Source organism: Rhinichthys klamathensis, unplaced genomic scaffold, assembly GCF_029890125.1.
Source record: "Rhinichthys klamathensis goyatoka isolate OS25496 unplaced genomic scaffold, OSU_Roscu_1.1 h1tg000068l_1, whole genome shotgun sequence".
Lineage (NCBI taxonomy): Eukaryota > Metazoa > Chordata > Actinopteri > Cypriniformes > Leuciscidae > Rhinichthys > Rhinichthys klamathensis.
The window spans coordinates 6,261,645-6,284,987 of record NW_026606611.1 but is presented as its reverse complement, the minus strand read 5'-3'; the positions used below and the strand labels follow the sequence as shown (position 1 = coordinate 6,284,987).

The window sequence follows — 23,343 nt, the reverse complement described above, 5'->3', positions numbered from 1 at the left end:
TTTATGGGGTAACCCCAAAATAAACTTACTGTAAAATAAAATAAAAACAATAATATGTCCAAACACACCATCTCCTGCCTTTGACACTGTGTTTGTTTAAGATAATCTCTTGGACTATTGTCAAAATCTGCTGCGATTTTGTTTTGGGCGGCACAGTGGCTCAGTGGGTAGCACTGACTGTCGTCTTACAGCAAAGAGGTCTCTGGTTTGAGTCCTGGCTGAACCAGAAGGGCTTTCTGTGTGGAGTTTACATGTTCTTCCTGTCTCTGTGTGGGTTTCTTCTGAGTGCTCTGGTTTCCCCCATAATCATAAAAAACATTCAGTAGGTGAATTGGGGACGGTAAATTGTCTGTAGTAATGGGGAGGGTTGGGCAAGACCTGGAAACCTATACCCCGGAAAAATCATTCCCAAGAAAATTCATGGACAGTCTCTTGCATATGAGATGGTCCATAGATCACTAAGCGTCGGATACGGATGAAATGGTCAACGAATGAATTTAGTTTTGGAGATCTCCTACAATAGGTTGACATCCATCCAAAGTCAAAAATACTTACATTTTCTCATACGTAATATACAGTACATTGCACATCACCTCATTTCTCAAAGAGTCAGAAAACTGTTCATTAGAAGATTCAGGGGGCTTTTACACTGGGCTCGTTTGCTGCGGTCCGAGCACGTTTGTTCCCGGCGTGGGTTTTTGTGAGAGGAGTTTGATTTTGAGATAGCGGATTTTTGGTGATATAGTGACATTTAGTGCGATTTGTTTAGTTATATTTAGGCTTACATTTAAATTTACACATTGACTGATAGGCTAGAGATGGACAGAGTATGTAGTGACACATTACTGTAATAGACGCATAGCTAGAAATATAGACAGATAGATTAATAGATAGATACATATATATATACATAGATAGATTAAGATAGATAAATAGACAGACAGACAGACAGACAGACAGACAGACAGACAGACAGACAGATAGATAGATAGATAGATAGATAGATAGATAGATAGATAGATAGATAGATAGATAGATAGATAGATAGATAGATAGATAGATAGATAGATAGATAGATAGATAGATAGATAGATAGATAGATAGATAGATAGATAGATAGATAGAGATGCCGTACATCTGTGGTGTGGGAGCATTTTCATTTGGAAACCCCAAATAAAGTGAGATGTATGTATTGAGATCGGCAGCTACTGCAACAATTACATCATCCATGATGCGCCATTTTTAGGAGCACTCATTCTGCCATTTTGCAGGGTGCAGAGGATGGTAGCATTCCCCCTGTACCTAGGCCTGCTACTGACACTGCTGGGCCATCTAAGCAAGGTATGCATTGTTTGAAATATAATTATAATTGAAATATAATAACAAACTGTTGGGACACTGTTTACAAAAGGACAATAGGCCTGTGTCAACCTAACGTCCCACAACCTAACGTCCCAATCACAACTGCCAATCATGTTAAAAACAGCTTCACTATGAATATAATATAATATGTAATATTTTGTGAATATACATTTTATAGGTCTACATATGAGTACCCAATCTACAGCCAAGACATCATTTTCGTTTTCCTAATAGATTTCTGGATCAAAAATATCTTTGCATGCCAGCAACAAGTGTCCCTTGTGAGAGGATTTTTTCAAAGGCTGGAGAAATTATGTAGTTGGCTAAGTCCTTCGACAGCAGAAAAATTTATATTTTTGAATACAAATCTATAAAAACAGTGAGACATTGTGGCTTGATTTCTTTTATTAATATAATTTTTTTATGACCAAAATAACATTATGCACAGTGAGGAGCATACAGGTCACAAGCTTCACATATTAGAAAAATACAATAATAAAAAAAATAATAATAATTTTAATGGCTCGTTGTCAAGGTTGTTTCAGATCAACACCTGCAAGTGACCACTAGGTGTCCCCGTTGAGATGGGTGTCGGATTGTTTCCTCGATCTGCCCACCACTACGGTATCCCAGTACGCACCCGGGTCCCATGACAGCGTTCACATTAGCGATTTTTCATGTGAACCGTGCCCCGTTCCAAACTAAACTGCCAGTGTGAAAGCCCCCTAAGCCCCTCCTTTCACAAGCCTAATCTGGTCTCATTGGTCAGATGGCCCAGTTTGTTGTGATTGGTCGGCTGCTTATAGTGTGTCGGAAACGAAACGTCTATTATCATTATTATTGTCTATTACTATTTCAGCTCCGGAGGCTTCCTCAGTACATGAAACACAATGATACGAACAGTAACAATGGCGTCCGTTTTACCGTATCAATTCCTGTGCGAGTCCTCATCGCTCATCCTTTTTAAATGTATGCAAAGTGGATTCAGCGCTGATGTCAACAACATGAACACAACTCTTCCAGGCCAACAGTGTTTGAGGGCAGGTCAAAGTAGAGCTGCTCACCGCCAATGAAGACCATAGGCTGGCATTATGCAAATTTGTTACATTGTTAAGTAGATATGTAACAGTAAGTGATACTGAAATTACTGACAACTCGTTTCAGTAGATCAGAATCAATTCTTTCTTTTACGAGAAAATAACTTTATTTGTCATGCACTTTGATCTTTAAAATTTGGCAGACCTTTTACATTCCCAAACAGCTATATAACATACTTCTTCGTCGTCTTTGGGCAGCAAGCGTATTCCGTTATGATTGGCTGCATGGGATTATTTTGAATTCGCACCCTCTTTGAATGTACGTTGCCAGGTCTTCTTTGGCCTTCCTTGCCTTTGGCGTCCATTGGGCGCCATCCATTGTGATTGCCCCAGAACGTGACCTGCCAGTTTGATGCAACGCTCAGACAAAATGGGCAGACAAAGTCTGTGGGTTTTAGGCTTAGCCCTGCGCAGAATCTCTTCGTTAGTAACGCAGTCGTGGTATGTGACGTAGAAAATGCACCTGAGGCACCGCTGGTGGAACACGTCCAACTTGTGAACAACGTGCAGTGTTTTTACAGGTTTTGCAGTGTTGTGTTCATAAGTGAATTATACAGTGGACTACTATGTGGAAGAAGAAGCCTGAACTGTTGAAGTGTTGTGTTCTGACGTAATGTGTGTGAGAACGGAAATGAATAAAGTAAAGAAGATGGATGAAGATTGCTACTCCTGTCTCGTCTGTTTTATTGTTTAATAATTCCTGACAGACATTACAAGCTGGCATAGATTGCCATCGTTAACACAATGTAGAGGTGGATCTTGAGTGACATGCTAATGAATCACATTGGCTGCCTTGCCATTGCGTTGGTTTACGTCTGGCTCTGCTTTCCTGTTCTAGTATGTAAACCGGTCTATATCATTGAGCAGCTGGTTGCCAATGATGATTGGCATCGGTAGATCTTCATCTTCTCCGTTCATTTGCATCACTTGGGTTTTTTTATATTGATCCGCAGACCGATCTTAAGTGCACATCTTTCTAACCTGGTGGTAAGTTGCTATAGCTTCTCCTGCGACTCTGCTTGTAGTGCAATATCATCTGCAAAGTCCAGATCGGCCTTGGCGCCACTCATCTGGTACTTGTTCTTCTTCCCAATGTTTATTCATCAGCTGTGTCAGTGCTTGTATCACACTAGATCCGCCATGTTTCAGAAGTTCTGCGGGAATCTGGTGTCTTGTGCTATTACATTTTTTCACCGCTTTGCTCCACCTCATCAACTGTCATTGTGTCTGTTTTCACTTGCAGTTCTGGGGAGAAATCCCTGAGGTCAAAAACAAAAGTGCTCTTTGGCTCAGGCTGGTTCAAAGACTCTCGGAAATGCGCAAGCTGGTCTTGCTCTTTTTTCGTCAGCAGCATATTCACACACACACACACACACTACATAAAAGGTAATATTCGAATAAGCATCATTTAATGATTGGTTTTTCAGTGACACATTTATTAGTTTACAATAGTGGATTTGAAGATTATATAACTAACCTCATAACACACTAGATTAAAGAAGCTGTAAAAGTGTAACTGGCTGAACTAAATGTTGTTTTTAAATATTTTAATGCCCAAAGAAAAATCAAGTGTTTATTGTCCCATTTCCTCTAATGTGATCCAACTGGATTGGAAACTTGACCTATTTATTGTACAATTAAATGCTTATTGGAAACACATTTGAAAGAAAAGTGTTGCAGTAAGGAAAGAAAAGTAATGCAATTTGTGCTGCCATTGTGAGGGAAATGAGAGAAAAGTACATCGGTATATTATTATATATTCTGTTCTGTGATGAAAGTGAGTGCAAATGTTTCGAAGGGCCTAACACCTAAGCCAGACGTGATAACTGTTTTATTAAATCTGAAAGTAATGGAGTGCTGTCCAACATGTTTTGATTAAAGCTGGGGACACACATAACGACTGCAAGACCGATTATTAATGTAATTTGATACTTACGACTGATCAAGCCCAAACGTGCCGAGTAAGAGACAGTTGCGTTCAGTCAGTGTTCACAGTCATGTGTTTAAAATCTGCTCCAGTCATTGGAAACAGTCTGTAAGTGTGTTCAGTTCAGAGAATGTTTCAGCTAGTCGTTAAGTGTGTCCCCGGCTTACAAGTGTTTCTATGTTCTGTTCAAGTGAGGTGGAAGACATTTTGGAGAGGTTTATCAGGGAACGTTATAATTTCAGAATAGCTCATATTTCGTTTTGTGTAATTCATTCTTCTGTAGAGTTTTTAGAGGTCAGAGTTGAGGTTATTTACAGCATTATGCAAACCAACAAATCTCTAAAATGGAGGTTTGTTTTACCTTTAAAAGAAACAGCTCCCTTGCTACAATACCCCATCCAATTTAAGAATGCCACTAGCACAATATGGTAAATTATCAATGTATTATTCTTCTCTATGAAAAAAAAATGCTGGGTAAAAACCACCCAATTTGGGTAGTTTTTAAATGCAACTGCTGGTTAAATACAGGACAGAACAAATGCTGGATTTGTACCATCTCGTCCACTATGATGACGACAGCGTGTGTGTTTTTTCTTCTCTTCTCAGGGTAGGCATGCTTGTGTCTCCGCGTTGAGATCTTCCTGGAGACAGACCTCAAGGGACGTTCAAGAAATATTTAGACTGGGTTCTTCTAGTTCCCCCTTCACCATCTGCGAGAGAGAGGAGGAATTCAGCGCACCACCCGCAGCCATCGTCCCAACGGATGCTAAGCCCTAGCCTGACACGAACCAAGAGCCAGAGCCGATGCCTGTGCCCCAGATCGCCCTGGAGCCCAAGCCAACCATGTCAGATTGTCAGGTGCGTGAGCCGGCAACATCATACATCAGTGAGGGAATACTGTTGAAATAGGAGAAGATGGAATGGAGCCCTGTCCCTTCAGCTGAGGTGGTTGTAGATGCTTTAAACTCTGAGCCCCTGATTGATTTGGAAAATGATTGCACCCTGCCTTTTCCGTCAACCTGCACCAAGCCTGTTTCGTCACTCAGCACTACCCAGAGTTATTGATGTCTGTGTTTTCACCCTTCCTCCCACTCCCATCTCCTCTTCCTATTCCGAGTCGTCAGAGAGTGCCATTCCTGAAATGTCTGCCTGTCCTGTATCGGCCAAGGAGAAGTTCCTAAGAAGTCTGTCTGTTTTGGAAAGCTGTTTTGTAAACCACTGCCTGCACTGCCCAGTTCTTCAGGTGTTCATCTCCTGCTCTGTGCTTTGTGAATTCGCCTCAGACTAATTGTTCGCCAGTTCAGCCCTGGACTGTCGATCGGTTTGCTCTGCCTAGAACCTCTGTGCCCTTCAATGGCTGCTCGGCCCCACAGCTCCGCCTTGGTCTCCAGGACCTTCTGTGTTGACCGGTCTTGTCGGCACTTCGGCTCCGCCTGGGTCATCTGATCCGTCTCGGTCGGTAGTTCACCTGGTTCCAGCCACCAAGTCTTCACCATTGCTCCTCCTTCCCTTGACTCTGACATGGGCTTTCGTCCTGGGGTTCCTACTGGGGATTCCACCTTGGCTCCTCCCACTATCATCTCCGCCCTGGGTATTACCACCTTCAGCTCGTCCCTGGATTCTCCGGTTGTTTGCTCTGCCCTGGCTCCTGTGTTTGTCCCTTGTGCCTGCCCTGCACCCACTTCCTAAGCCCCCTCCCGCCCTCTTCTGTTGGACTCTGTAGGACGTGCCTTGCTGATTCTGGGTTTAATGTCTGTTTTGGGTGGGTTTCCTGGGTTTTGCTCTTGTTTTGGTTCCCGTTTCCTGTGGTTGAGTTTGGTTTTTCATTGATTGATTATGATCTGCACCTGTTCTCTATTTCGTTGATTAGTTTAACTTGTAAAAGTTTGTTCAGTTCATTGTCCATTCTCATCAGTATTATATTGGTTGGTCTGTTCTACATATTTTTGTATCCAGTATTCTAAGACGTGTTATTTTGAGTTTGTTTTCATTAAACATTCACTGCTTGAGATTAAATACAGCTTTTTATTACATTGTGCTTGCAACCAGCGCTGACACAGGCTGGATTGCACACTTAACCCAGATGGTTATTTAATTTTATCTCATGGTTATTACATTTATTGTTACTTACAGAAAAGTCCGTAAATCGCTATGAATTAACAGTGAAATAGAGTAGGCTATTGAGACACAAAATTACACAACATTTGACATGAAATCAAATGACTAGAACAGGTTAGATTGTTGTTGTTTTTTTTTTTATAGAAATCCAGTGTTTGTAACTTACAAATTGTAAGTCATGACAATTTCATTAAAATCGTTCAAATGAAAATAATATTTAAGACAAAAATGCATATAAAGAGGTCAGTTTTTATTCCATGTTTTATGGCCATCTTTACACTTTTACATTTTTTATGACTGTTTTAATAGTAGTGTATACAATTGAGTGTAAATATATATATATATATATATATATATATATATATATATATATATATATATATATATAGCCTATATATATTTATTTATTTGTACAAAAAACTTTTATAATGATTACAATGTATAAGAGCTTTATCATCATGGTCAAAAATTGTACTTTTAAGTGAAATGTGTCTGTGTCTGTAAAGTGAAAGTGTCGTGTTGCTGTCCTCTGTCTGAAGCCCCTCCCAGAGCACCAGAGCGAGGGGTCTCGGTATTTAAAGCCGGTCACTGCCGCTTCCAGCGCCGCTGTGGAGTGCGCGTGCACGGACGCAAAATGAAGCGCTTAACTTTGTTTGCTCTGGCTATCACATTAATCGCGACAGTTTTCGCCGCGAAATCCCCGTATCAAGCGGTTCTTCAGCACAGCAGGATAAGAGGAAGAACACATGGGTAAGGGCTGTTTTGCTGTGTTCGTACACCTGAGTCATTCATTGATCATTTTAAAGACTGATAGCCGTTCTGTTCCCTAAATAGGATTTAAAACAATGAGCACAATAAAGTCATATGACCCTCTGATTTATATGCACATATAAACATGGTTTTGAACAAAAGTAAAAAGTAGTAGGCTACTTTTTCTTTAATCCTGCACAATGCATTAAGCATTTGGTGAATGCGTGGAGCTTTTAAAAAATGGTGTGTTTATTTGAATTGGTTTGCAGCCCCAATGTCTGTGCTATGCAGAAGATTCAAGGAACGGATAAGAAGTACTTCACCAACTGCAAGCAATGGTATCACCGCAAAATCTGTGGCAAACCAACGTGAGTTACCACAGATATCTTAATATTGAAAATCTGAAATGATATCTATCTATCTATCTATCTATCTATCTATCTATCTATCTATCTATCTATCTATCTATCTATCTATCTATCTATCTATCTATCTATCTATCTATCAGACAGGTACATTTGTCAGGATAACATTATGCATTTTGCAAAAGATGTTCCAGTATTTTACTGTGCTGAAGTTTGAGCCAGTGTACCAGACATTATAAATATTTCTTCATAGGTAAAATAATACCATTGTCTTTTCAAGTTGCTAAGGAAAAATCTCTCAGAACATAACTAGATGGAAAATATTTCACCCATGTCATACCAGTCTTTTCCCCGCATTTATGGAACCAGATTGAAGTTTAAGTTAATGACTTATTGTCAGCATTTTCGTCTAAACTGCCAGAATGTGCTGAGAGATGAATATGTGATTAAACTTATATCACCTTGCCAACACAGTTTTCACAGGGGATTTAAAATGCATCATCGTTGTACTAAATAATATTTATTACGCTGAGATAAGTATATTCATAGCTTCTGATGACTTTGGTGAAGCATTTTCCAAATTGCAACCTTTTGAAATGATGAAGAGAAAATGTCTTGTTAAAGTGTTAATGACTGTTGTATGACACACTTTGACATCTTTCAGTCTCCATTTTCCACCAGCTGCATAGCTCATAAAGTTATAATTTTACACAATGGACAGATTCACTTTTTTTGGTAAAGGCCTCTTTTCTTTTGTATGAAACAGTGAACAGGGTATTTGAGTTCAAGTTGACGGTAGATATAGAAGAACGTTGTGTAGTAATGGTTACCATATGTCTCTTGGTAATTGGCTTCAGTCTTCACAGGGTTAAATTGCCTAACATCCTGAACAGTGCATTAATGCGAGGCTGACAAATCGGTGTGCCTTTCTGTCTAAAAGCTCCTCAGTGCTCCAAGACCTGGATTATACAATTACAACTTGTAGAAACACTGTTTGATTGACAGCCACTTAATGTCCCCGCAGGAGGGAAAGGTGTTATGAACATTCCACGGACAAATATATATTCAGGAGGAACCGCATGTTCAGTGTCTACAATACAAGAACACAAATGATACTTTTAAAAGACAAATAAAAACCATAGATTTAATGGGAGAGTTTAATGGTGAAGTTGCCGGCGTTTTGGTACAATACGTTCCATGATGGATGGTTTTTAAGAATGTTGGAATCTGGAATGGAGTCTGGAATGTTTATTTGGAAACATTATGTAAGAGATGAATGTTTCTTACATAAGGTGTGCATGCTAAAGTAGGTGCACCAACAAGTTTTGGGAGTTTTTTAGTTGCAGAAGTTTTGAATAATCCCATGTGTCCTGGCTGATGATACTTTGAATTACTGAATTACGGTTTACAACACCATATGTTATGCATAATACAGTACCATTCAAAAGTTTTAAATGTTTTTTTTAAATAAGTCTCTTATACTCGCCAAGGCTGCATTTATTTGATGAAAAATACAGTAAAAACGCTAATATTGTAAAATATTATTACATTTTAAAATGATTGATTTCTATTTAAATGTATTATTTAAATTTAATTTATTCCTGTGATGGCAAAGCTGAATGTTCAGCATCATTACTCCAGTCTTCAGTGTCACATGATCCTTCAGAAATCATTCCCATATGCTGATTTGGTGCTTGAGAAACATTTATTATTCCCTTTCAATTATGCTGCTTAATATTTTTGTGGAAACCATAGATTTTTGTTTGAATTGTTTTACCCTTTGATGAACAGAAAGTTCAAAAGAACAGCATTTATTTGAAATAGAAATCTTTTGTGACATTATAAATGTCTTTAATCTCACATTTGATCAGTGTGATGCATCCTTGCTGAATAAAAGCATTCATTTATTTAAAAAAAAACTTTTGAATGGTAGTACATCAAAAATTCAATTCTGTGAAAGAGTGACACGATTTTTCCCATTTGGTAAATATAAGGATGTTAGCATAGATCATTTAGAAAGACTTATACTTATACTTATTAATTCATTTATTTATGTAGCCTGATATTTGTTATTATTCATTATTTCTTTATTCAAATGAGTAAAAGCTGTCTGTTTGGCAACCCTGATCAAGAACAAAATTTAAGAGTGTACAGCGAAATCTTGAGATAGAGAAGGATTTGTTTTTTAAACAGAGTTTCTTTCATAGCAAGTCTCAAGAAAGAAAGAAGGAAGTCAGAGTTGGTGTGGGCGCTTGCTTCTAGGAAATGATTACAGTTGGGAGTCCTGTAGAAGGCCTTATATCCCCAAACGCACACAAATCATTGACCAGGTCTCAATGAGTTTTGCTGATGTCTTTCTGTGTGAAAAAAAAGAAAAAAGAAAGTCTTGCAGTGAAAGGATGTACCTTCCTCAGGAAACCCCAAGGTTGTGTTCTGTGACACTGAAGTTCACTTGATTTACAGAGTTTCGAGGTTTTGGGGTGGGAGGAATTTTGTGGGAATAACTGCACTCTTTGTATGACTGGTTTATAAAGGTCAGTACTGTGGAACATGATGTTTCCAGGTCACTTGAGGCGAGACTAATAACTTTCTTCAGCATATACTCCCTAGTGCACTCTTTTTGCTAGACACCCGGTTCAGGTGCTTTATTTTGATATAATGGTGATAATATGGTTTGATAACTTCAGCAAACCTTTAAAATGTTTGTGCTTTTAAAGATATAATTAATTCATTAAGATATTTAATCAAAGAAATTAGGAATGATTGTTGTCATCTCCTTTTTCCAATTTAAGAAGAAGTTATCCGAGAAATCATGTTGTCTCTTTTGATATCCTTTATAAATGGGAAGTGAGACGTTTTAGAAGACGCAAATGATAAATCAGCTGACCATTCATACACTGAAAATAGATTTCAACATAATCTAGTATAATACAACTTTCACAATACTTCTGGGAACCTCTTGTCACACCACTTGAAAGTGCACGATATGTATGCGGCCTAGCTGTTTATTTAGTCAGAAATCCATGGCTACCATCTTTGCTTATGTTGGCAGAAGACAAACAGGAGTTGAGTTACCATCTGTTTTGATAATCAGTTCAGTCTGCTTTCCTCTTCCGTGCGTTTTACAGGTCTACACCATGCCTGAATGTCAGGATTGTTGTCTTTGTTTAGATTTGCTTTCTAGTCTTCCACTCTCACACTCTTAAGATGCTGTGGGTTACTCAAGCTAGTATGCTAACAATTTGTTGCAATTGGTAAGTGAGCAACCTTTAAAAATATATAATTCAAAGGACTTTGTCTCTAAGTGGTCATACCACTCATACCACATCATCGATGTATCCTCAAGGATTCTTCGGCAAAATATGTTAAACAAATAAGTCAAAGAGCTGTTTTATAATACGTCAAGGAAACTATGTAATAGCAGATTCTTATGTTGCATAAGCATATTGTTAAAATAAGCACATATTTTACCTTTAAGTCTATAGGCTTTAACCCTCATGTGGTGTTCGGGTCAATTTGACCCGGAGAAGATTTTCTTTTTCCCGAAAATACTAGTTAATGTTGTCGCTTTGGACTGAAACTTAGTGACTTTGTTCCCAAACGGTATAACTAAATCTCAGTGTTTTTTTGAAAATTTTCTTATTTTTTTGTGGGAGTATTGTTACCTTGTTACACTTGTGGTGTTCCCGGTCAAAAATGACCGGCCTATAAAAAATAGCTTATAAGTCACTCATTATACCATATTTTCACCCAATCTTGGATTCAATCTTTTTGTCAACTTGTTCTCTTTCAATTAGGACTGGTTTTATATTTCTGTTTGAATCTGATTAATCGTGGGCCTCATTTGTCTGAGAGTAGGCATCTCATTTTTTGAGTAAAAAACAAATAATTTATGAGTAAATTTGGAAATATGAAAAAAAAATATGGAAAAAATGGCTACGGTTGATCACACTAGTCTACTCTAATGTTTCACCAGGAATTTTGTTTTGAAACTTTTGTTTTGTAAAAAATATGGCACATAGTCACACTTGTGGTGTTCCCGGTCAAAAATGACCGGCCTATAAAAAATAGCTTATAAATCATTCATTATACCATATTTTCACCCAATCTTGGATTCAATCTTTTTGTCAACTTGTTCTCTTTCAATTAGGACTGGTTTTATATTTCTATTTGCATCTGATTAATCGTGGGCCTCATTTATCTGAGAGTGGGCATCTAATTTTTTGAGTAAAAAACAAATAATTTATGAGTAAATTTGGAAATATGAAAAAAAAATATGAAAAAAATGGCTACTGTTAATCACACTAGTCTACTCTAATGTTTCACCAGGAATTTTGTTTTAAAACTTTTGTTTTGTAAAAAATATGGCACATAGTCACACTTGTGGTGTTCCCGGTCAAAAATGACCGGCCTATAAAAAATAGCTTATAAATCACTCATAATACCATATTTTCACCCAATCTTGGATTCAATCTTTTTGTCAACTTGTTCTCTTTCAATTAGGACTGGTTTTATATTTCTGTTTGCATCTGAATAATCGTGGGCCTCATTTATCTGAGAGTAGGCATGGTCAAAAATGGTCACAATGGCCGACCATTGAAAGTGAATGGGAGAGACTGAAAATAACAGAACAATTTAGTTTTCAGGAGCATTTTCATTATTTTCATGTACACATATGAGCATGTGTGCTTGCAAACATTGAGCCCTTGGACCTGTGCATGTATCGATACATTTATACACACGCTACCCAGACACACACACGTTAAAACACACAAACTTTTTTGAGTATTACACACATTCTTTTCCACAGAGAGAAATTTGATCCTACCCTAACCTGCATCTAATATACATTTATCCATCTGACATTACCACACACACACACACACACACACACACACACACACACAAACTGGCCGTGACTGCAGTGACCCGGCTTCAAAAGAATCTTTCTTTCATGGTCTTGTTTCATCACAGCTTCCAGACAAAATATTATGACATTTTGTTTTGGAACTGTGAGGTTCTCACACAGAACTAGACAATATTTACAAATATACATCATGTGATAGCACAGGCATATATAAAATGCCTCACAGCATTTTGCTTGTCATTCATTTGTGGCAGCACAATGGCAAAACAGCTCTGCACATGATGTTATTCATCAGATTTTTGACTCAGAAACTAGTGAGGAGGAGGACATGCAGGATGCATCTTGCAGTGAAGATGTTTCTGAAGAGGAAGGCCTTCAGAAGAAAACCTGCCTTGCCTCATAGGTGGGGATGAAGGCCAGGACAAAGTTCCATCTTTTGACCAGAATGAAACGGTAACCTCAGCTGGGCCCTCATCACTGGAAGACTGCTCCTCATCAGTTGTTTCAAGCTCCGTAGCCGATTCAGTGGTGCCTTCCTCTTTAGAAACATCTTCACTGCAAGATGCATCCTGAATTTCCTCCTCCTCACTAGTTTCTGAGTCAAAAATCTGATCACGGCCTGTGTGTGTGTGTGTGTGTGTGTGTGTGTGTGTGGTAATGTCAGATGGATAAATGTATATTAGATGCAGGTTAGGGTAGGATCAAATTTCTCTCTGTGGAAAAGAATGTGTGTAATATTTAAAAAAGTTTGTGTGTTTTAACATGTGTGTGTCTGGGTAGCGTGTGTATAAATGTATCGATACATGCACAGGTCCAAGGGCTCGATGTTTGCAAGCACACATGCTCATATGTGTACATGAAAATAATGAACATGCTCCTGAAAACTAAATTGTTCTGTTATTTTCAGTCTCTCCCATTCACTTTCAATGGTCGGCCATTGTGACCATTTTTGACCATGCCTACTCTCAGATGAATGAGGCCCACGATTATTCAGATGCAAACAGAAATATAAAACCAGTCCTAATTGAAAGAGAACAAGTTGCCAAAAAGATTGAATCCAAGATTGGGTGAAAATATGGTATAATGAGTGACTTATAAGCTATTTTATATAGGCCGGTCATTTTTGACCGGGAACACCACAAGTGTGACTATGTGCCATATTTTTTACAAAACAAAAGTTTCAAAACAAAATTCCTGGTGAAACATTAGAGTAGACAAGTGTGATCAACAGTAGCCATTTTTTTCATTTTTTTTTTTCATATTTCCAAATTTACTCATAAATTATTTGTTTTTTACTCAAAAAATGAGATGCCTACTCTCAGACAAATGAGGCCCACGATTAATCAGATGCAAACAGAAATATAAAACCAGTCCTAATTGAAAGAGAACAAGTTGACAAAAAGATTGAATCCAAGATTGGGTGAAAATATGGTATAATGAGTGACTTATAAGCTATTTTTTATAGGCCGGTCATTTTTGACCGGGAACACCACAAGTGTGACTATGTGCCATATTTTTTACAAAACAAAAGTTTCAAAACAAAATTCCTGGTGAAAATGTTAAGTTGACTAGTGTGATCAACAATACCAATTTTCTTCAGATTTTATTTAATATTTCCAAAATTATTCAAAAATTTAAAAAAAATTACTCAAAAAATGAAATGCCTACTCTCAAATAAATGAGGCCTATGATTATTCAGATGCAAATCAAAATATAAAACCAGTCCTAATTGAAAGAGAACATGTTGACAAAAAGATTGAATCCAAGATTGGGTGAAAATATGGTATAATGAGTGATTTATAAGGTTTTTTTTATGGCCCGGTCATTTTTGACCGGGAACACCACAGGTGTTATAGGGTTTTGAACACCACATGAGGGTTAAAAGGGATTTAGTGATCATTGTTTAGTCCCATACAAGCACTTTTTTGTCATGAAATAATGCAATGATTATTTCTTAGAAGAACAAACAAACAAAACAGACACAGACTCATTTTTTAGTATTGAATTATTAGTAGCGACCTAAAATGATTATGCATATAAAGATTAACCGCATTAGTAAGTGATCATAGCATTTAAAAGGTATGTGTCAATCTCTTGCACCTTTGTATGGTGGTTCCTAGGAATTTCCCATTGTTTTTATTGGCAGAACTACTGGTGTTAGAGTTCCCTCTTAGGAGTTTCCCCCTGGCCCATACTGTGCCTCTGGATTCTTCTGCATCTAAAGGAAATTCGATTTTATGACCCTCTAAGACCAACTCAAGCACAGACCTTATTTATCATGGAAATATCTGGCGAGAAATAAAATGAAGACAGTATAGCTTAAGCCATGCAGTTTAAAACACATCGAGGAGTGTGTTGGTTGTCTCCAATTCAGCCCTCGCAATAATAAAGAGAGAAATATAGACCTGATTTCCTGCAGAAGAACTCTTCAAAAAACTCTTGCACCGAATCTTCTGTAAAACTCAATGAAGTGTAGAGCAATGTTTTTTGACCTTGTTCAATCTTTTTGTAGGGTGATCAGCTATGAGTGCTGCCCTGGCTATGAGAAGGCCATTGGAGAAAAAGGCTGTCCAGCAGGTATGTAAATGGAATTGCGTGCATTAAAAGAGGTTTGTTATGATATTAGCAATAAAAAGTTGATTTGTTTTTTCACAGCTTTACCTCTGGCGAACATCTATAAAACCCTGGGTGTGGTTGGAGCCACTACTACTAAGATGTACTCTGAAAGAGCGAAATTGCAGGAGGAGATCGAAGGACCCGGCAGCTTCACATTCTTCGCTCCCAGCAATGAGGCTTGGGCTGCGCTTCCCACTGTGAGTTCCCAGCAATGCGTCTCCATAGACCATGTAGAACAAATAAAGTGTTCATAGCCTGTCGTATTCAGGCTATGTAGGCAAAGAGTTCCCAGAAAACGTTATGTATTGTCTACCAAACTGTAAAAATAGCAAGAAATATCAAGATTAGCTCAATGTGCTGTAGGAAATTCTGGATGCACTGGTGAGCAACGTCAACATTGAACTCCTCAACGCTCTGCACTACCACATGATCAACAGACGCTTGACGTCTGACGACCTCAAGCATGGCTCTTCGTTCTCCTCCATGTATCAGGACTTTGATGTTCACATCCATCATTATTCTAACGGAGTAAGTCAAATGTGAATGAAATCGGTTTGCTGCTTTAACCAAGTCTTGTTTAGATTTTCTCACTGGAAATGTGTTTACTTTATCTATAGTTAGTTAATACTATGTTGACTAGCGTTTTTGGTTCATAGTATACAGTAATAAAGTATTTACAAATCATTTGCAAACTATTAGTTTATAGTGAATTAATTGTTAATATATTATAGTCTCTACATTGTTAATATATGAATAGGTTATAGACAAATAGTGAGTTCTTCATTCATTGTCACTGTAATTAACCCAACTATTGTTTAATTAGCCCATATGTTTAGAGTTAGAGTTGTTTTTAATGCTTTGTTAACTTATTAACTGTAAATAGTTCTCACTTTAGATTAGGCCACTGAAAATGGGAAAATGTCATTAATTAATACTGCTTTAAACCAAGTATTTAGTGTTCCTTAAAAAGTGTACAATTACATTAAGTGTGCGTGCGTTCGTTTGTGCATGCGTGCGTGTGTGCTTAATGTATTTTTAAACTTTTTAAGGAACACTTAATACTTATGTAATTAATGTCTAATAAAGGTTGGTTTAAAGCACTTAACTAATGACATTTTCCGTGGTCTAATCTAAAGCGAGAACTATTTACTCCTACTTCCTCCTGTTAATCAATTAACAATTTCTTTACTACGAGCTAATTAAACAATAATAGTTGTGCTATTTACAGTGACAATGAATGTAGAACTCACTATTTGTATATAACCTATTAATATATTAACAATGTTGTGACTGCAATATTTTAACTATATATAAACTATGATAGTTTGTTCATGATTTGTAAGTACTTTATTACTGTATACTTATAAAGTGTTACCATGTTTGTTTTCTTTATTACAAATGATTTGTTGTGAAGTTGTCTGTACATTACCAAACCATATGTTTTGTTGCAGATTGTGACAGTGAACTGTGCGAGGCTTGTGAAGACAGACCAGCATGCCACCAATGGAATTGTGCATGTCGTTGACAGAGTCATCACCGCCATTACGAACAATGTCAACTCTTTGATTGACACCGATGATGACTTGGACACTCTACGGGTAGATTGAGGGAATTTACTGGTTCAGAATAGGCATTAAATTGAATGTAGTGTAAATGGTACAAAGTACATTGAATGAATTTTTTCCCTTTTCATTTAGACTGCCGTTGCTGCTGCTGGTCTCACAAATCTGTTGGAGAACGAGGGTACCTACACCATCTTTGCTCCTACCAATGAAGCCTTTGAGAAGATTCCTTCAGAAACACTGACCAGGATTTTGGGAGATCCTGTTGCTCTTAAAGGTACTTTTGTTCTTCTTCAGCATAAGGCACTTGTCACAACCCATTTTACTTCCATAATGTGATGCATTTCTGAGTGAAACGAGATATTCTATGAGGAAAAAAAAAATGTTGAGTGGGACAAAATTTATCCATTGGGAAGTGATTGGATTGTAAAAAGTTGGCATTATAGTGCATACCTGATTGGAGCCAGGTGGTGGGAGGAGGTAAGAGAGATTCATTTGTAACATCGGCCAAACAGAAAAATGTTTCAGAAGCAAGAAAGCTATTTCATTTTGCTAAAAGATTACGAAGATAAACTTTTTTTTTTTAGTAATAATGTGCACTTGTGAATCTCCCAGATGCTGCAACAGCAGTTTCATTTTATTCTTCCAGAACAATTATTATGGTATGTCTTTTACCAATTGCACAGCTGTGCTGATATTGATATGTGCTGTCACCTTGTCATCATTTTTTTGGACTCAATCCACTTTAGATCTGCTGAATTACCACATTCTGAAGAACTTGCACTGCTCTGAGTCCATTGTGGCTGGAACACCTCTGGAAACCCTGCAGGGCTCTGTGCTGGAAGTCGGCTGCGATGGTGCAGACATGACCATCAACGGCAAAGCCATCGTCATGCAGAAAGATAAACTTGGAACCAATGGAGTTGTTCACTACATCAATGAACTCCTCATCCCTGACTCAGGTATGATCTTCAGGAGACTTTTAGATGCTGTTTTATGACACATTTTTTAATTTTATTGCTCCCTTAAACACATACCTCGGGTCTTTAGTGACCTGGGACGTCATTCACTACCCTCCTCCTCATTCATTTTATGAAGTTAGACATCAACATTCTTAGTATTCCTAAATCAATTCATTCTAAACAATATATAAAAAAGAAAAATAATATATTAAAGAATGCCTGTTTTCCCAATAATTTTTTGTAAAACTTGAATTGGGTCACTAACGACCCCAGGTTTGTAACAGTGTAAGTATATTTTTTCTTCACAACATTAATTGAATATATTTGATGACTAAATAAGTGCAATTCACCTTTATTCCACAATGTGCCAATATCGGATACACAATGATGAATTGACCTTTCACTCATAGTTACCGCAGGCAGAAAACAAAAGAATAGGAAGTATCATCAGCAAAACTTGAAATGGCTCCATGATTTACTGCAGAATAAGAACTGAACACAATCAAATATTAGTGTCACTGTCACTTGAACACTGTCAATTGTTTTTAAAAATAGTTTTTTTTCTTTTCGGTGTCATGGACACTCTTATTTTTAGTTGACCTTTTAACCATGTTGTATTCAATGCTTTACTGTGCTTTCTTGTTTGTTTTAGCCAAGACCCTCCTGGAGCTTGCAGAGGGATCAGTAGTTACTACAGCCTCAAAGCTTTTTAAAGACGCTGGTCTTACTGATCATCTCATTGGTTCTGAGGCTGTGACCTTATTAGCCCCACTGGATGATGCTTTTAAAGGTTGGATCACTCCATTTTCATTAATCTAGCAAATGAGCTTTAAGAAACTCTGAAATAACTGTAATTGTATCATTTATGTGCAGACAAGAGCTTGCCCATGACACCCGACATGAAGAAACTGCTGAGAAACCACATTCTCAAGGAGAGGTTTTCCTCCAAGAGCCTTTACCATGGGCAGGAGTTGGAGACTCTTGGTGGATTGAAACTGAGAGTGTTTGTGTTCAGAAATGTAAGTCTTTACATGTCAATCCATCAAACACACATAAGAGCCACGTTTTTTTTTTTTTTTTAGCCATGTTGTAGCTGGCAGCGAGGGTGGTATAGTTCTGTCTGCGCTCTCACATTTCTGCTTTGTAATGGAATTCCCAGACCACCGGAAACCTCTCCTTTGGATCACCTTAACGTTTTCCACAGCCCACTTCATGCATCATCAGTCTTGTGAGAAAAGAGAGCTTTGAAACAAATGTGCTGATCTGTATTACCATTAACCTTAACCGTTTCACTTGCTTGGACGTTGCAGAACCTGTGCATTGAGAATGCTTGCATTGCTGCCCATGACAAAAATGGACGCTATGCGAATATGTTCGTCGTTGACAAGGTCCTGGCACCCCCCATGGGAACTGTCATGGACGTCCTGAAGGCAGATGATCGTTTTAGGTAAAAAGATCATAAACATATTCATATATTTAAAGAAAACTCCTTACAGTGAAGTCTTAAAGGGATAGTTCACCCAAAAACGAAAATTCTATCATTTACTCACCCTCAAGTTGTTCCAAACCTGTATGTCTTTGTTTCTTCTGCTGAACACAAAATAAGATATTCTAAAGAATATAGGTAATCAAACAGTTGCCATTGACTTTCTATAGTATGTTTTCCCTACAATGGAAGTCAATGGCTACCGTCAACTATCTGGTTACCAAACATTCTTCTCAAATATCTATCTAGCAGAAGAAATAAACACATACAGGTTTGGAACAACTTGAGAGTGAGTAAATTATGACAGAATTTTCTGAAATGTTAGCCGTTATTCACTGAATCTTCCCTTCCGCTGTTGCTCTGAAATCAAATATGGCATTTGGTCAGAAGACACATGAGAACAAATGGCGTTTGCTGTCAAAAGGCACCAGCACACCAAAGCTAATAAGTCGTATAGTCTACTTTTATGATGTTTTTACAGTTACTTTTTGGATCTTGACACCCAAACGACCTTGTCCTTATATGGAAAGAAATGTTGTCTTTGTCTTTGTATTCCACACAAGACAAAGTGGGTTTAGAATGACATAAGTAAATGATGGTTTTGTGGTTTATTAAATGATGACAGGTTTTTCATTTTCCTTTTAAGTAAGATGCTAATAACTGTTTAAGCCTATCTAGAGGTATTTAGAGAGAATAAACTTCAGTTAAAAAAAAAATGTAACCTCACATCAGTGGTGCTTTACACCAAATGCCCTATTAAAAAAAACTAGTAGAAAAAATGTTCCACCATAAAGGGTGTAATTGTTTTCACAGTCTTATTGAAAGAAAATATGCAGCTGTTTCTCACCCACATTCAAAGACCTCAATGTCAGTCTCTCAAAACGTTTTTCTTTTTTCTTCTCATAATGATAATGTAGTTGCATGTTCAAACTTGAGGCTGTAATTTCTTCAGATTTCCGATGACCTGGGTGGAATTTGACCTGTCAGTCTAACTGTCTTTATAGCCTAAAGATATACTCTAATAATGTGCTTTAATGAACTTTCATCCATACAGCACCTTGGTTGGCGCCATTCAGAGAGCAGGCCTGACTGAGCTCCTGAACAAAAAAGGGACCTACACCTTCTTCGCCCCCACCAATTCTGCTTTCAGTGCAATGCCCCCCGCCGACCTCAACAAACTCATGAGTAATGTCTTTCAAGTGCCACTCATGTTTCACCATATGTGTTCATAAAACAGATGTTCAGTGCATGATTACACACAAGCTGGTCAGATTTGGGAATTCTGTAAGGCAGCAGTATGAGTGTTTGTGAATGTGCAGCATATACTTACATCTGTTGTTTCCCTGCTACTGTATGTTGTACATAGGAGACCCCAAGGAGCTGGCAAACCTTCTGAAATACCACATTGGTGACGAGTTCCTGGTCAGCGGCGCTGTGACCTCACATACCAGAATGAAGCCCCTTGCAGGCGATAAACTGGAGTTAGGCACTGTCAGTACTCACTACTGCAATCAATCTTATCTTATTATTGAGTGAAGAAAATAAATGCTTTTTAGATTGTGTATCTTCGATAGAAGTAGAATATATGTACACTGCCGTTCAAACATTTTTATTTGATCAAAATGCAGTAAAACAGTATTATTTTGAAATATTATTACAATTTAAAATAACTGTTTTCTATTTTAATATATTTTAAAATGTAATGTATTCCTGTGATGGCAAAGCTGAATTTTCAGCATCATTACTCCAGTCTTCAGTATCACATGGTCCTTCAGAAATCATTCTAATATGCTGATTTGGTGCCTGAAAAACATTTCTCATTATTATCAATGTTGGAAAAATAGTTGTGTTGCTTAACATTTTTGTGTAAAGTGTGACACTTTTTTCAGGATTCTTTAAAGAATAGAAAATTTCTAGAAAAATCAAAAGAACAGCATTTATTTGAAATAGAAATCTTTTGTAAAATTATAGGTCTTTACTTTTGATCAATTTAATATATAATTTCTGAATAAAAGGATTAATTTCTTTAAAAAAAAAATCGTATTTACCCTAAACTTTTAAACGGTAGTGTATTGTATATATATAAAATTTCGGTCATTTACTCACAGTTGAAACTATATGCTGTTATTTTGCAGAACACACACACACACACAAAATCATGAATCATCAAAGAATTAATGAATCTGCTGAATCTTCACATTGAAGATTCATAACTGCCGTTCTGTAGAGAAGGTCTGTTTGAAGATTCTTTAAAATTCTCCTTTTGGAGAAAAAATAACATGTTTTTTTAATGAAGTCAGGGAGAGTAAATGATGACAGAATATTAATTTATGGGTAAAATATTCCTGATTTCATCTGATAATGAATGAATTATTTTTTGTATGACTTTCAGCGTAACTCCACCATATACGTGAACAGGGTGCCTGTTGTGGAGGGTGATCTGATGGCTACCAATGGAGTTGTACATGCTGTTAATGTAATCATAAAGCCACTGCGTAAGCCATTAGACACATTTTCTAAAACATTTTGATAATAAACATATCTTATTTCAGAGCTTCATAACAGTGTGACATGCCACTTTGTTTTAGCTCCTAAAACTGTGAGTGACCAGGCTGAAGGCTCGACAATCAGACGCACCTCTGCTGTTAGGGTTAGTAGTATAATGTCATACACAGTTTTTTTTACAATAGATCAGTGCCTCTATTTAATTAAAAGATTTTATAAATATTAATGATTGTCAAAATAAATGAAATATATCTTCTCAATTTTCCATCCCAGGCTGGGACTCATGTAATGAAAAATGGTATGCATTGTTCACTAACTTTAACTTTTTTTACCCCCACATAAATAAAGAGTCAGATATATTTCATATTTTGCTTGTGATTGTATTGAGATGAAAAAATAATGAATCTTAATATATTTCTTGTCACATTCCAGATGATCTCTTCCAGAAGGTCCTGAGAAGTCACAGCAGCAAAGCAATGTCTCGTGTTCAGTAAACGTAGCTCTGCAAAGTAAAACTGCAATTCATTTTAACCTCCACCCCTTTAAGAAGAAGGAAACACAGTTCAATGTCTTATTTTGCGCAGTGGAGAGATAATCAGAAGACTAAGACAATCCAGCCAACAAAATACAGAATTCTGAAAATGGAAAACAGTTTGCATTGCAAAGCATTGTAACTTTATCACATGCCAAAGACCCTTGGATGAACAGCAATGTTTTTTTTTTTAAATATCACAACTTGATGACAGCGATTTGTTACGGCACTTCATATGTTTTGGATATTCATTCGACTTCCGTTTTGGACTTTCAGTCTGAATTATTTGAATCAGATGTTGGTTCAACACTTTTTATTACCATTTTGTATTTCTTTGTATTGTTTTTGGTTGTTGTATTTGATATACCTGTAGCATGTTTGCATGGTTTAAGCTTGAACAAATGCTATTTGGGCACATGAAAACACAGACCAAATGTATGTCTTCATTTACCATGATCTACAGTGTAAAACCTGTAACTTGTGATATTTTGTAAAGAACCAAAGATCCCTTTCGGCATATTTCATAATAAAATGACCATTTTGTAGCCACAGAGTTATAGTTTACATAACTAGTCCAGTGCCCTTGAATGTAGTTGCTCTGTCTGTTATAAGCCAATTTGTCAGTTCACTGAGCTGACTTCACAATGTGGTGGATTGTCATAACGTGGTGATTAATCTGTGTGGTAATTAAAAGTCTCACTCAGATGATCATTTAAAAGTCTGCTTGCTCCTCTTATTTTTTTGACTAAAGAAGTTTTTTTTATGTTTCCTGTTTCTTTCTTAAAAGCACATTTTTATCAATCCAAAATATACCAGCATTGAGTGGCTTATTTTGCTTCCAGACCTGGATTTTACATTAAACATCACCCAGAGACCAAATATTGCTTTTTGCAAAAAGTAATAGAAAAGTCCATCATTCATTAATATTAAGTTTAAAAGTCAAGTAAATAATCTCTCCATGTTTGTAGTGTTGCCAGGTGCAGGTGGTTTTAGTGCTCTCTCTCTCTCTCTCTCTCTCTCTCTCTCTCTCTCTCTCTCTCTCTCTCTCTCTCTCTCTCTCTCTCTCTCTCTATATATATATATATATATATATATTAATTAATATATATTCAGTGAACCACTGGAATCTGAAAACGAGACAGTTAATGGGAGCTTCTGTAATGACTGAAAAAATATATATTTTTGCTGCTTGTT

General features: G+C 37.1%; 1 protein-coding gene across 1 annotated transcript; it reads left to right on the top strand.

The window, feature by feature from the left end:
• The first annotated feature begins 7,089 nt into the window (after positions 1 to 7,089).
• tgfbi (transforming growth factor, beta-induced) lies at positions 7,090 to 22,721 on the top strand. Its single transcript, XM_056250372.1, has 17 exons — positions 7,090 to 7,254; positions 7,524 to 7,622; positions 14,999 to 15,063; positions 15,142 to 15,299; positions 15,466 to 15,630; positions 16,554 to 16,700; positions 16,800 to 16,941; positions 17,414 to 17,626; positions 18,279 to 18,416; positions 18,500 to 18,645; positions 18,937 to 19,073; positions 20,167 to 20,297; positions 20,479 to 20,603; positions 21,505 to 21,607; positions 21,701 to 21,762; positions 21,891 to 21,915; positions 22,050 to 22,721. Exons 1-17 carry the CDS (start codon positions 7,139 to 7,141, stop codon positions 22,109 to 22,111), a joined length of 2,034 nt encoding a protein of 677 aa, XP_056106347.1. The 5' UTR covers positions 7,090 to 7,138; the 3' UTR covers positions 22,112 to 22,721.
• Positions 22,722 to 23,343: the final 622 nt, after the last annotated feature.

Bases quoted from the DNA above. Each gene is read 5' to 3' on its own strand.
- tgfbi (XM_056250372.1), top strand. From the start codon at position 7,139: ATGAAGCGCTTAACTTTGTTTGCTCTGGCTATCACATTAATCGCGACA. The intron at 16,942-17,413 runs GTACTTTTGTTC...AATCCACTTTAG, and splicing joins AGATCCTGTTGCTCTTAAAG to ATCTGCTGAATTACCACATT. The intron at 21,608-21,700 runs GTAAGCCATTAG...ACTTTGTTTTAG, and splicing joins TGTAATCATAAAGCCACTGC to CTCCTAAAACTGTGAGTGAC.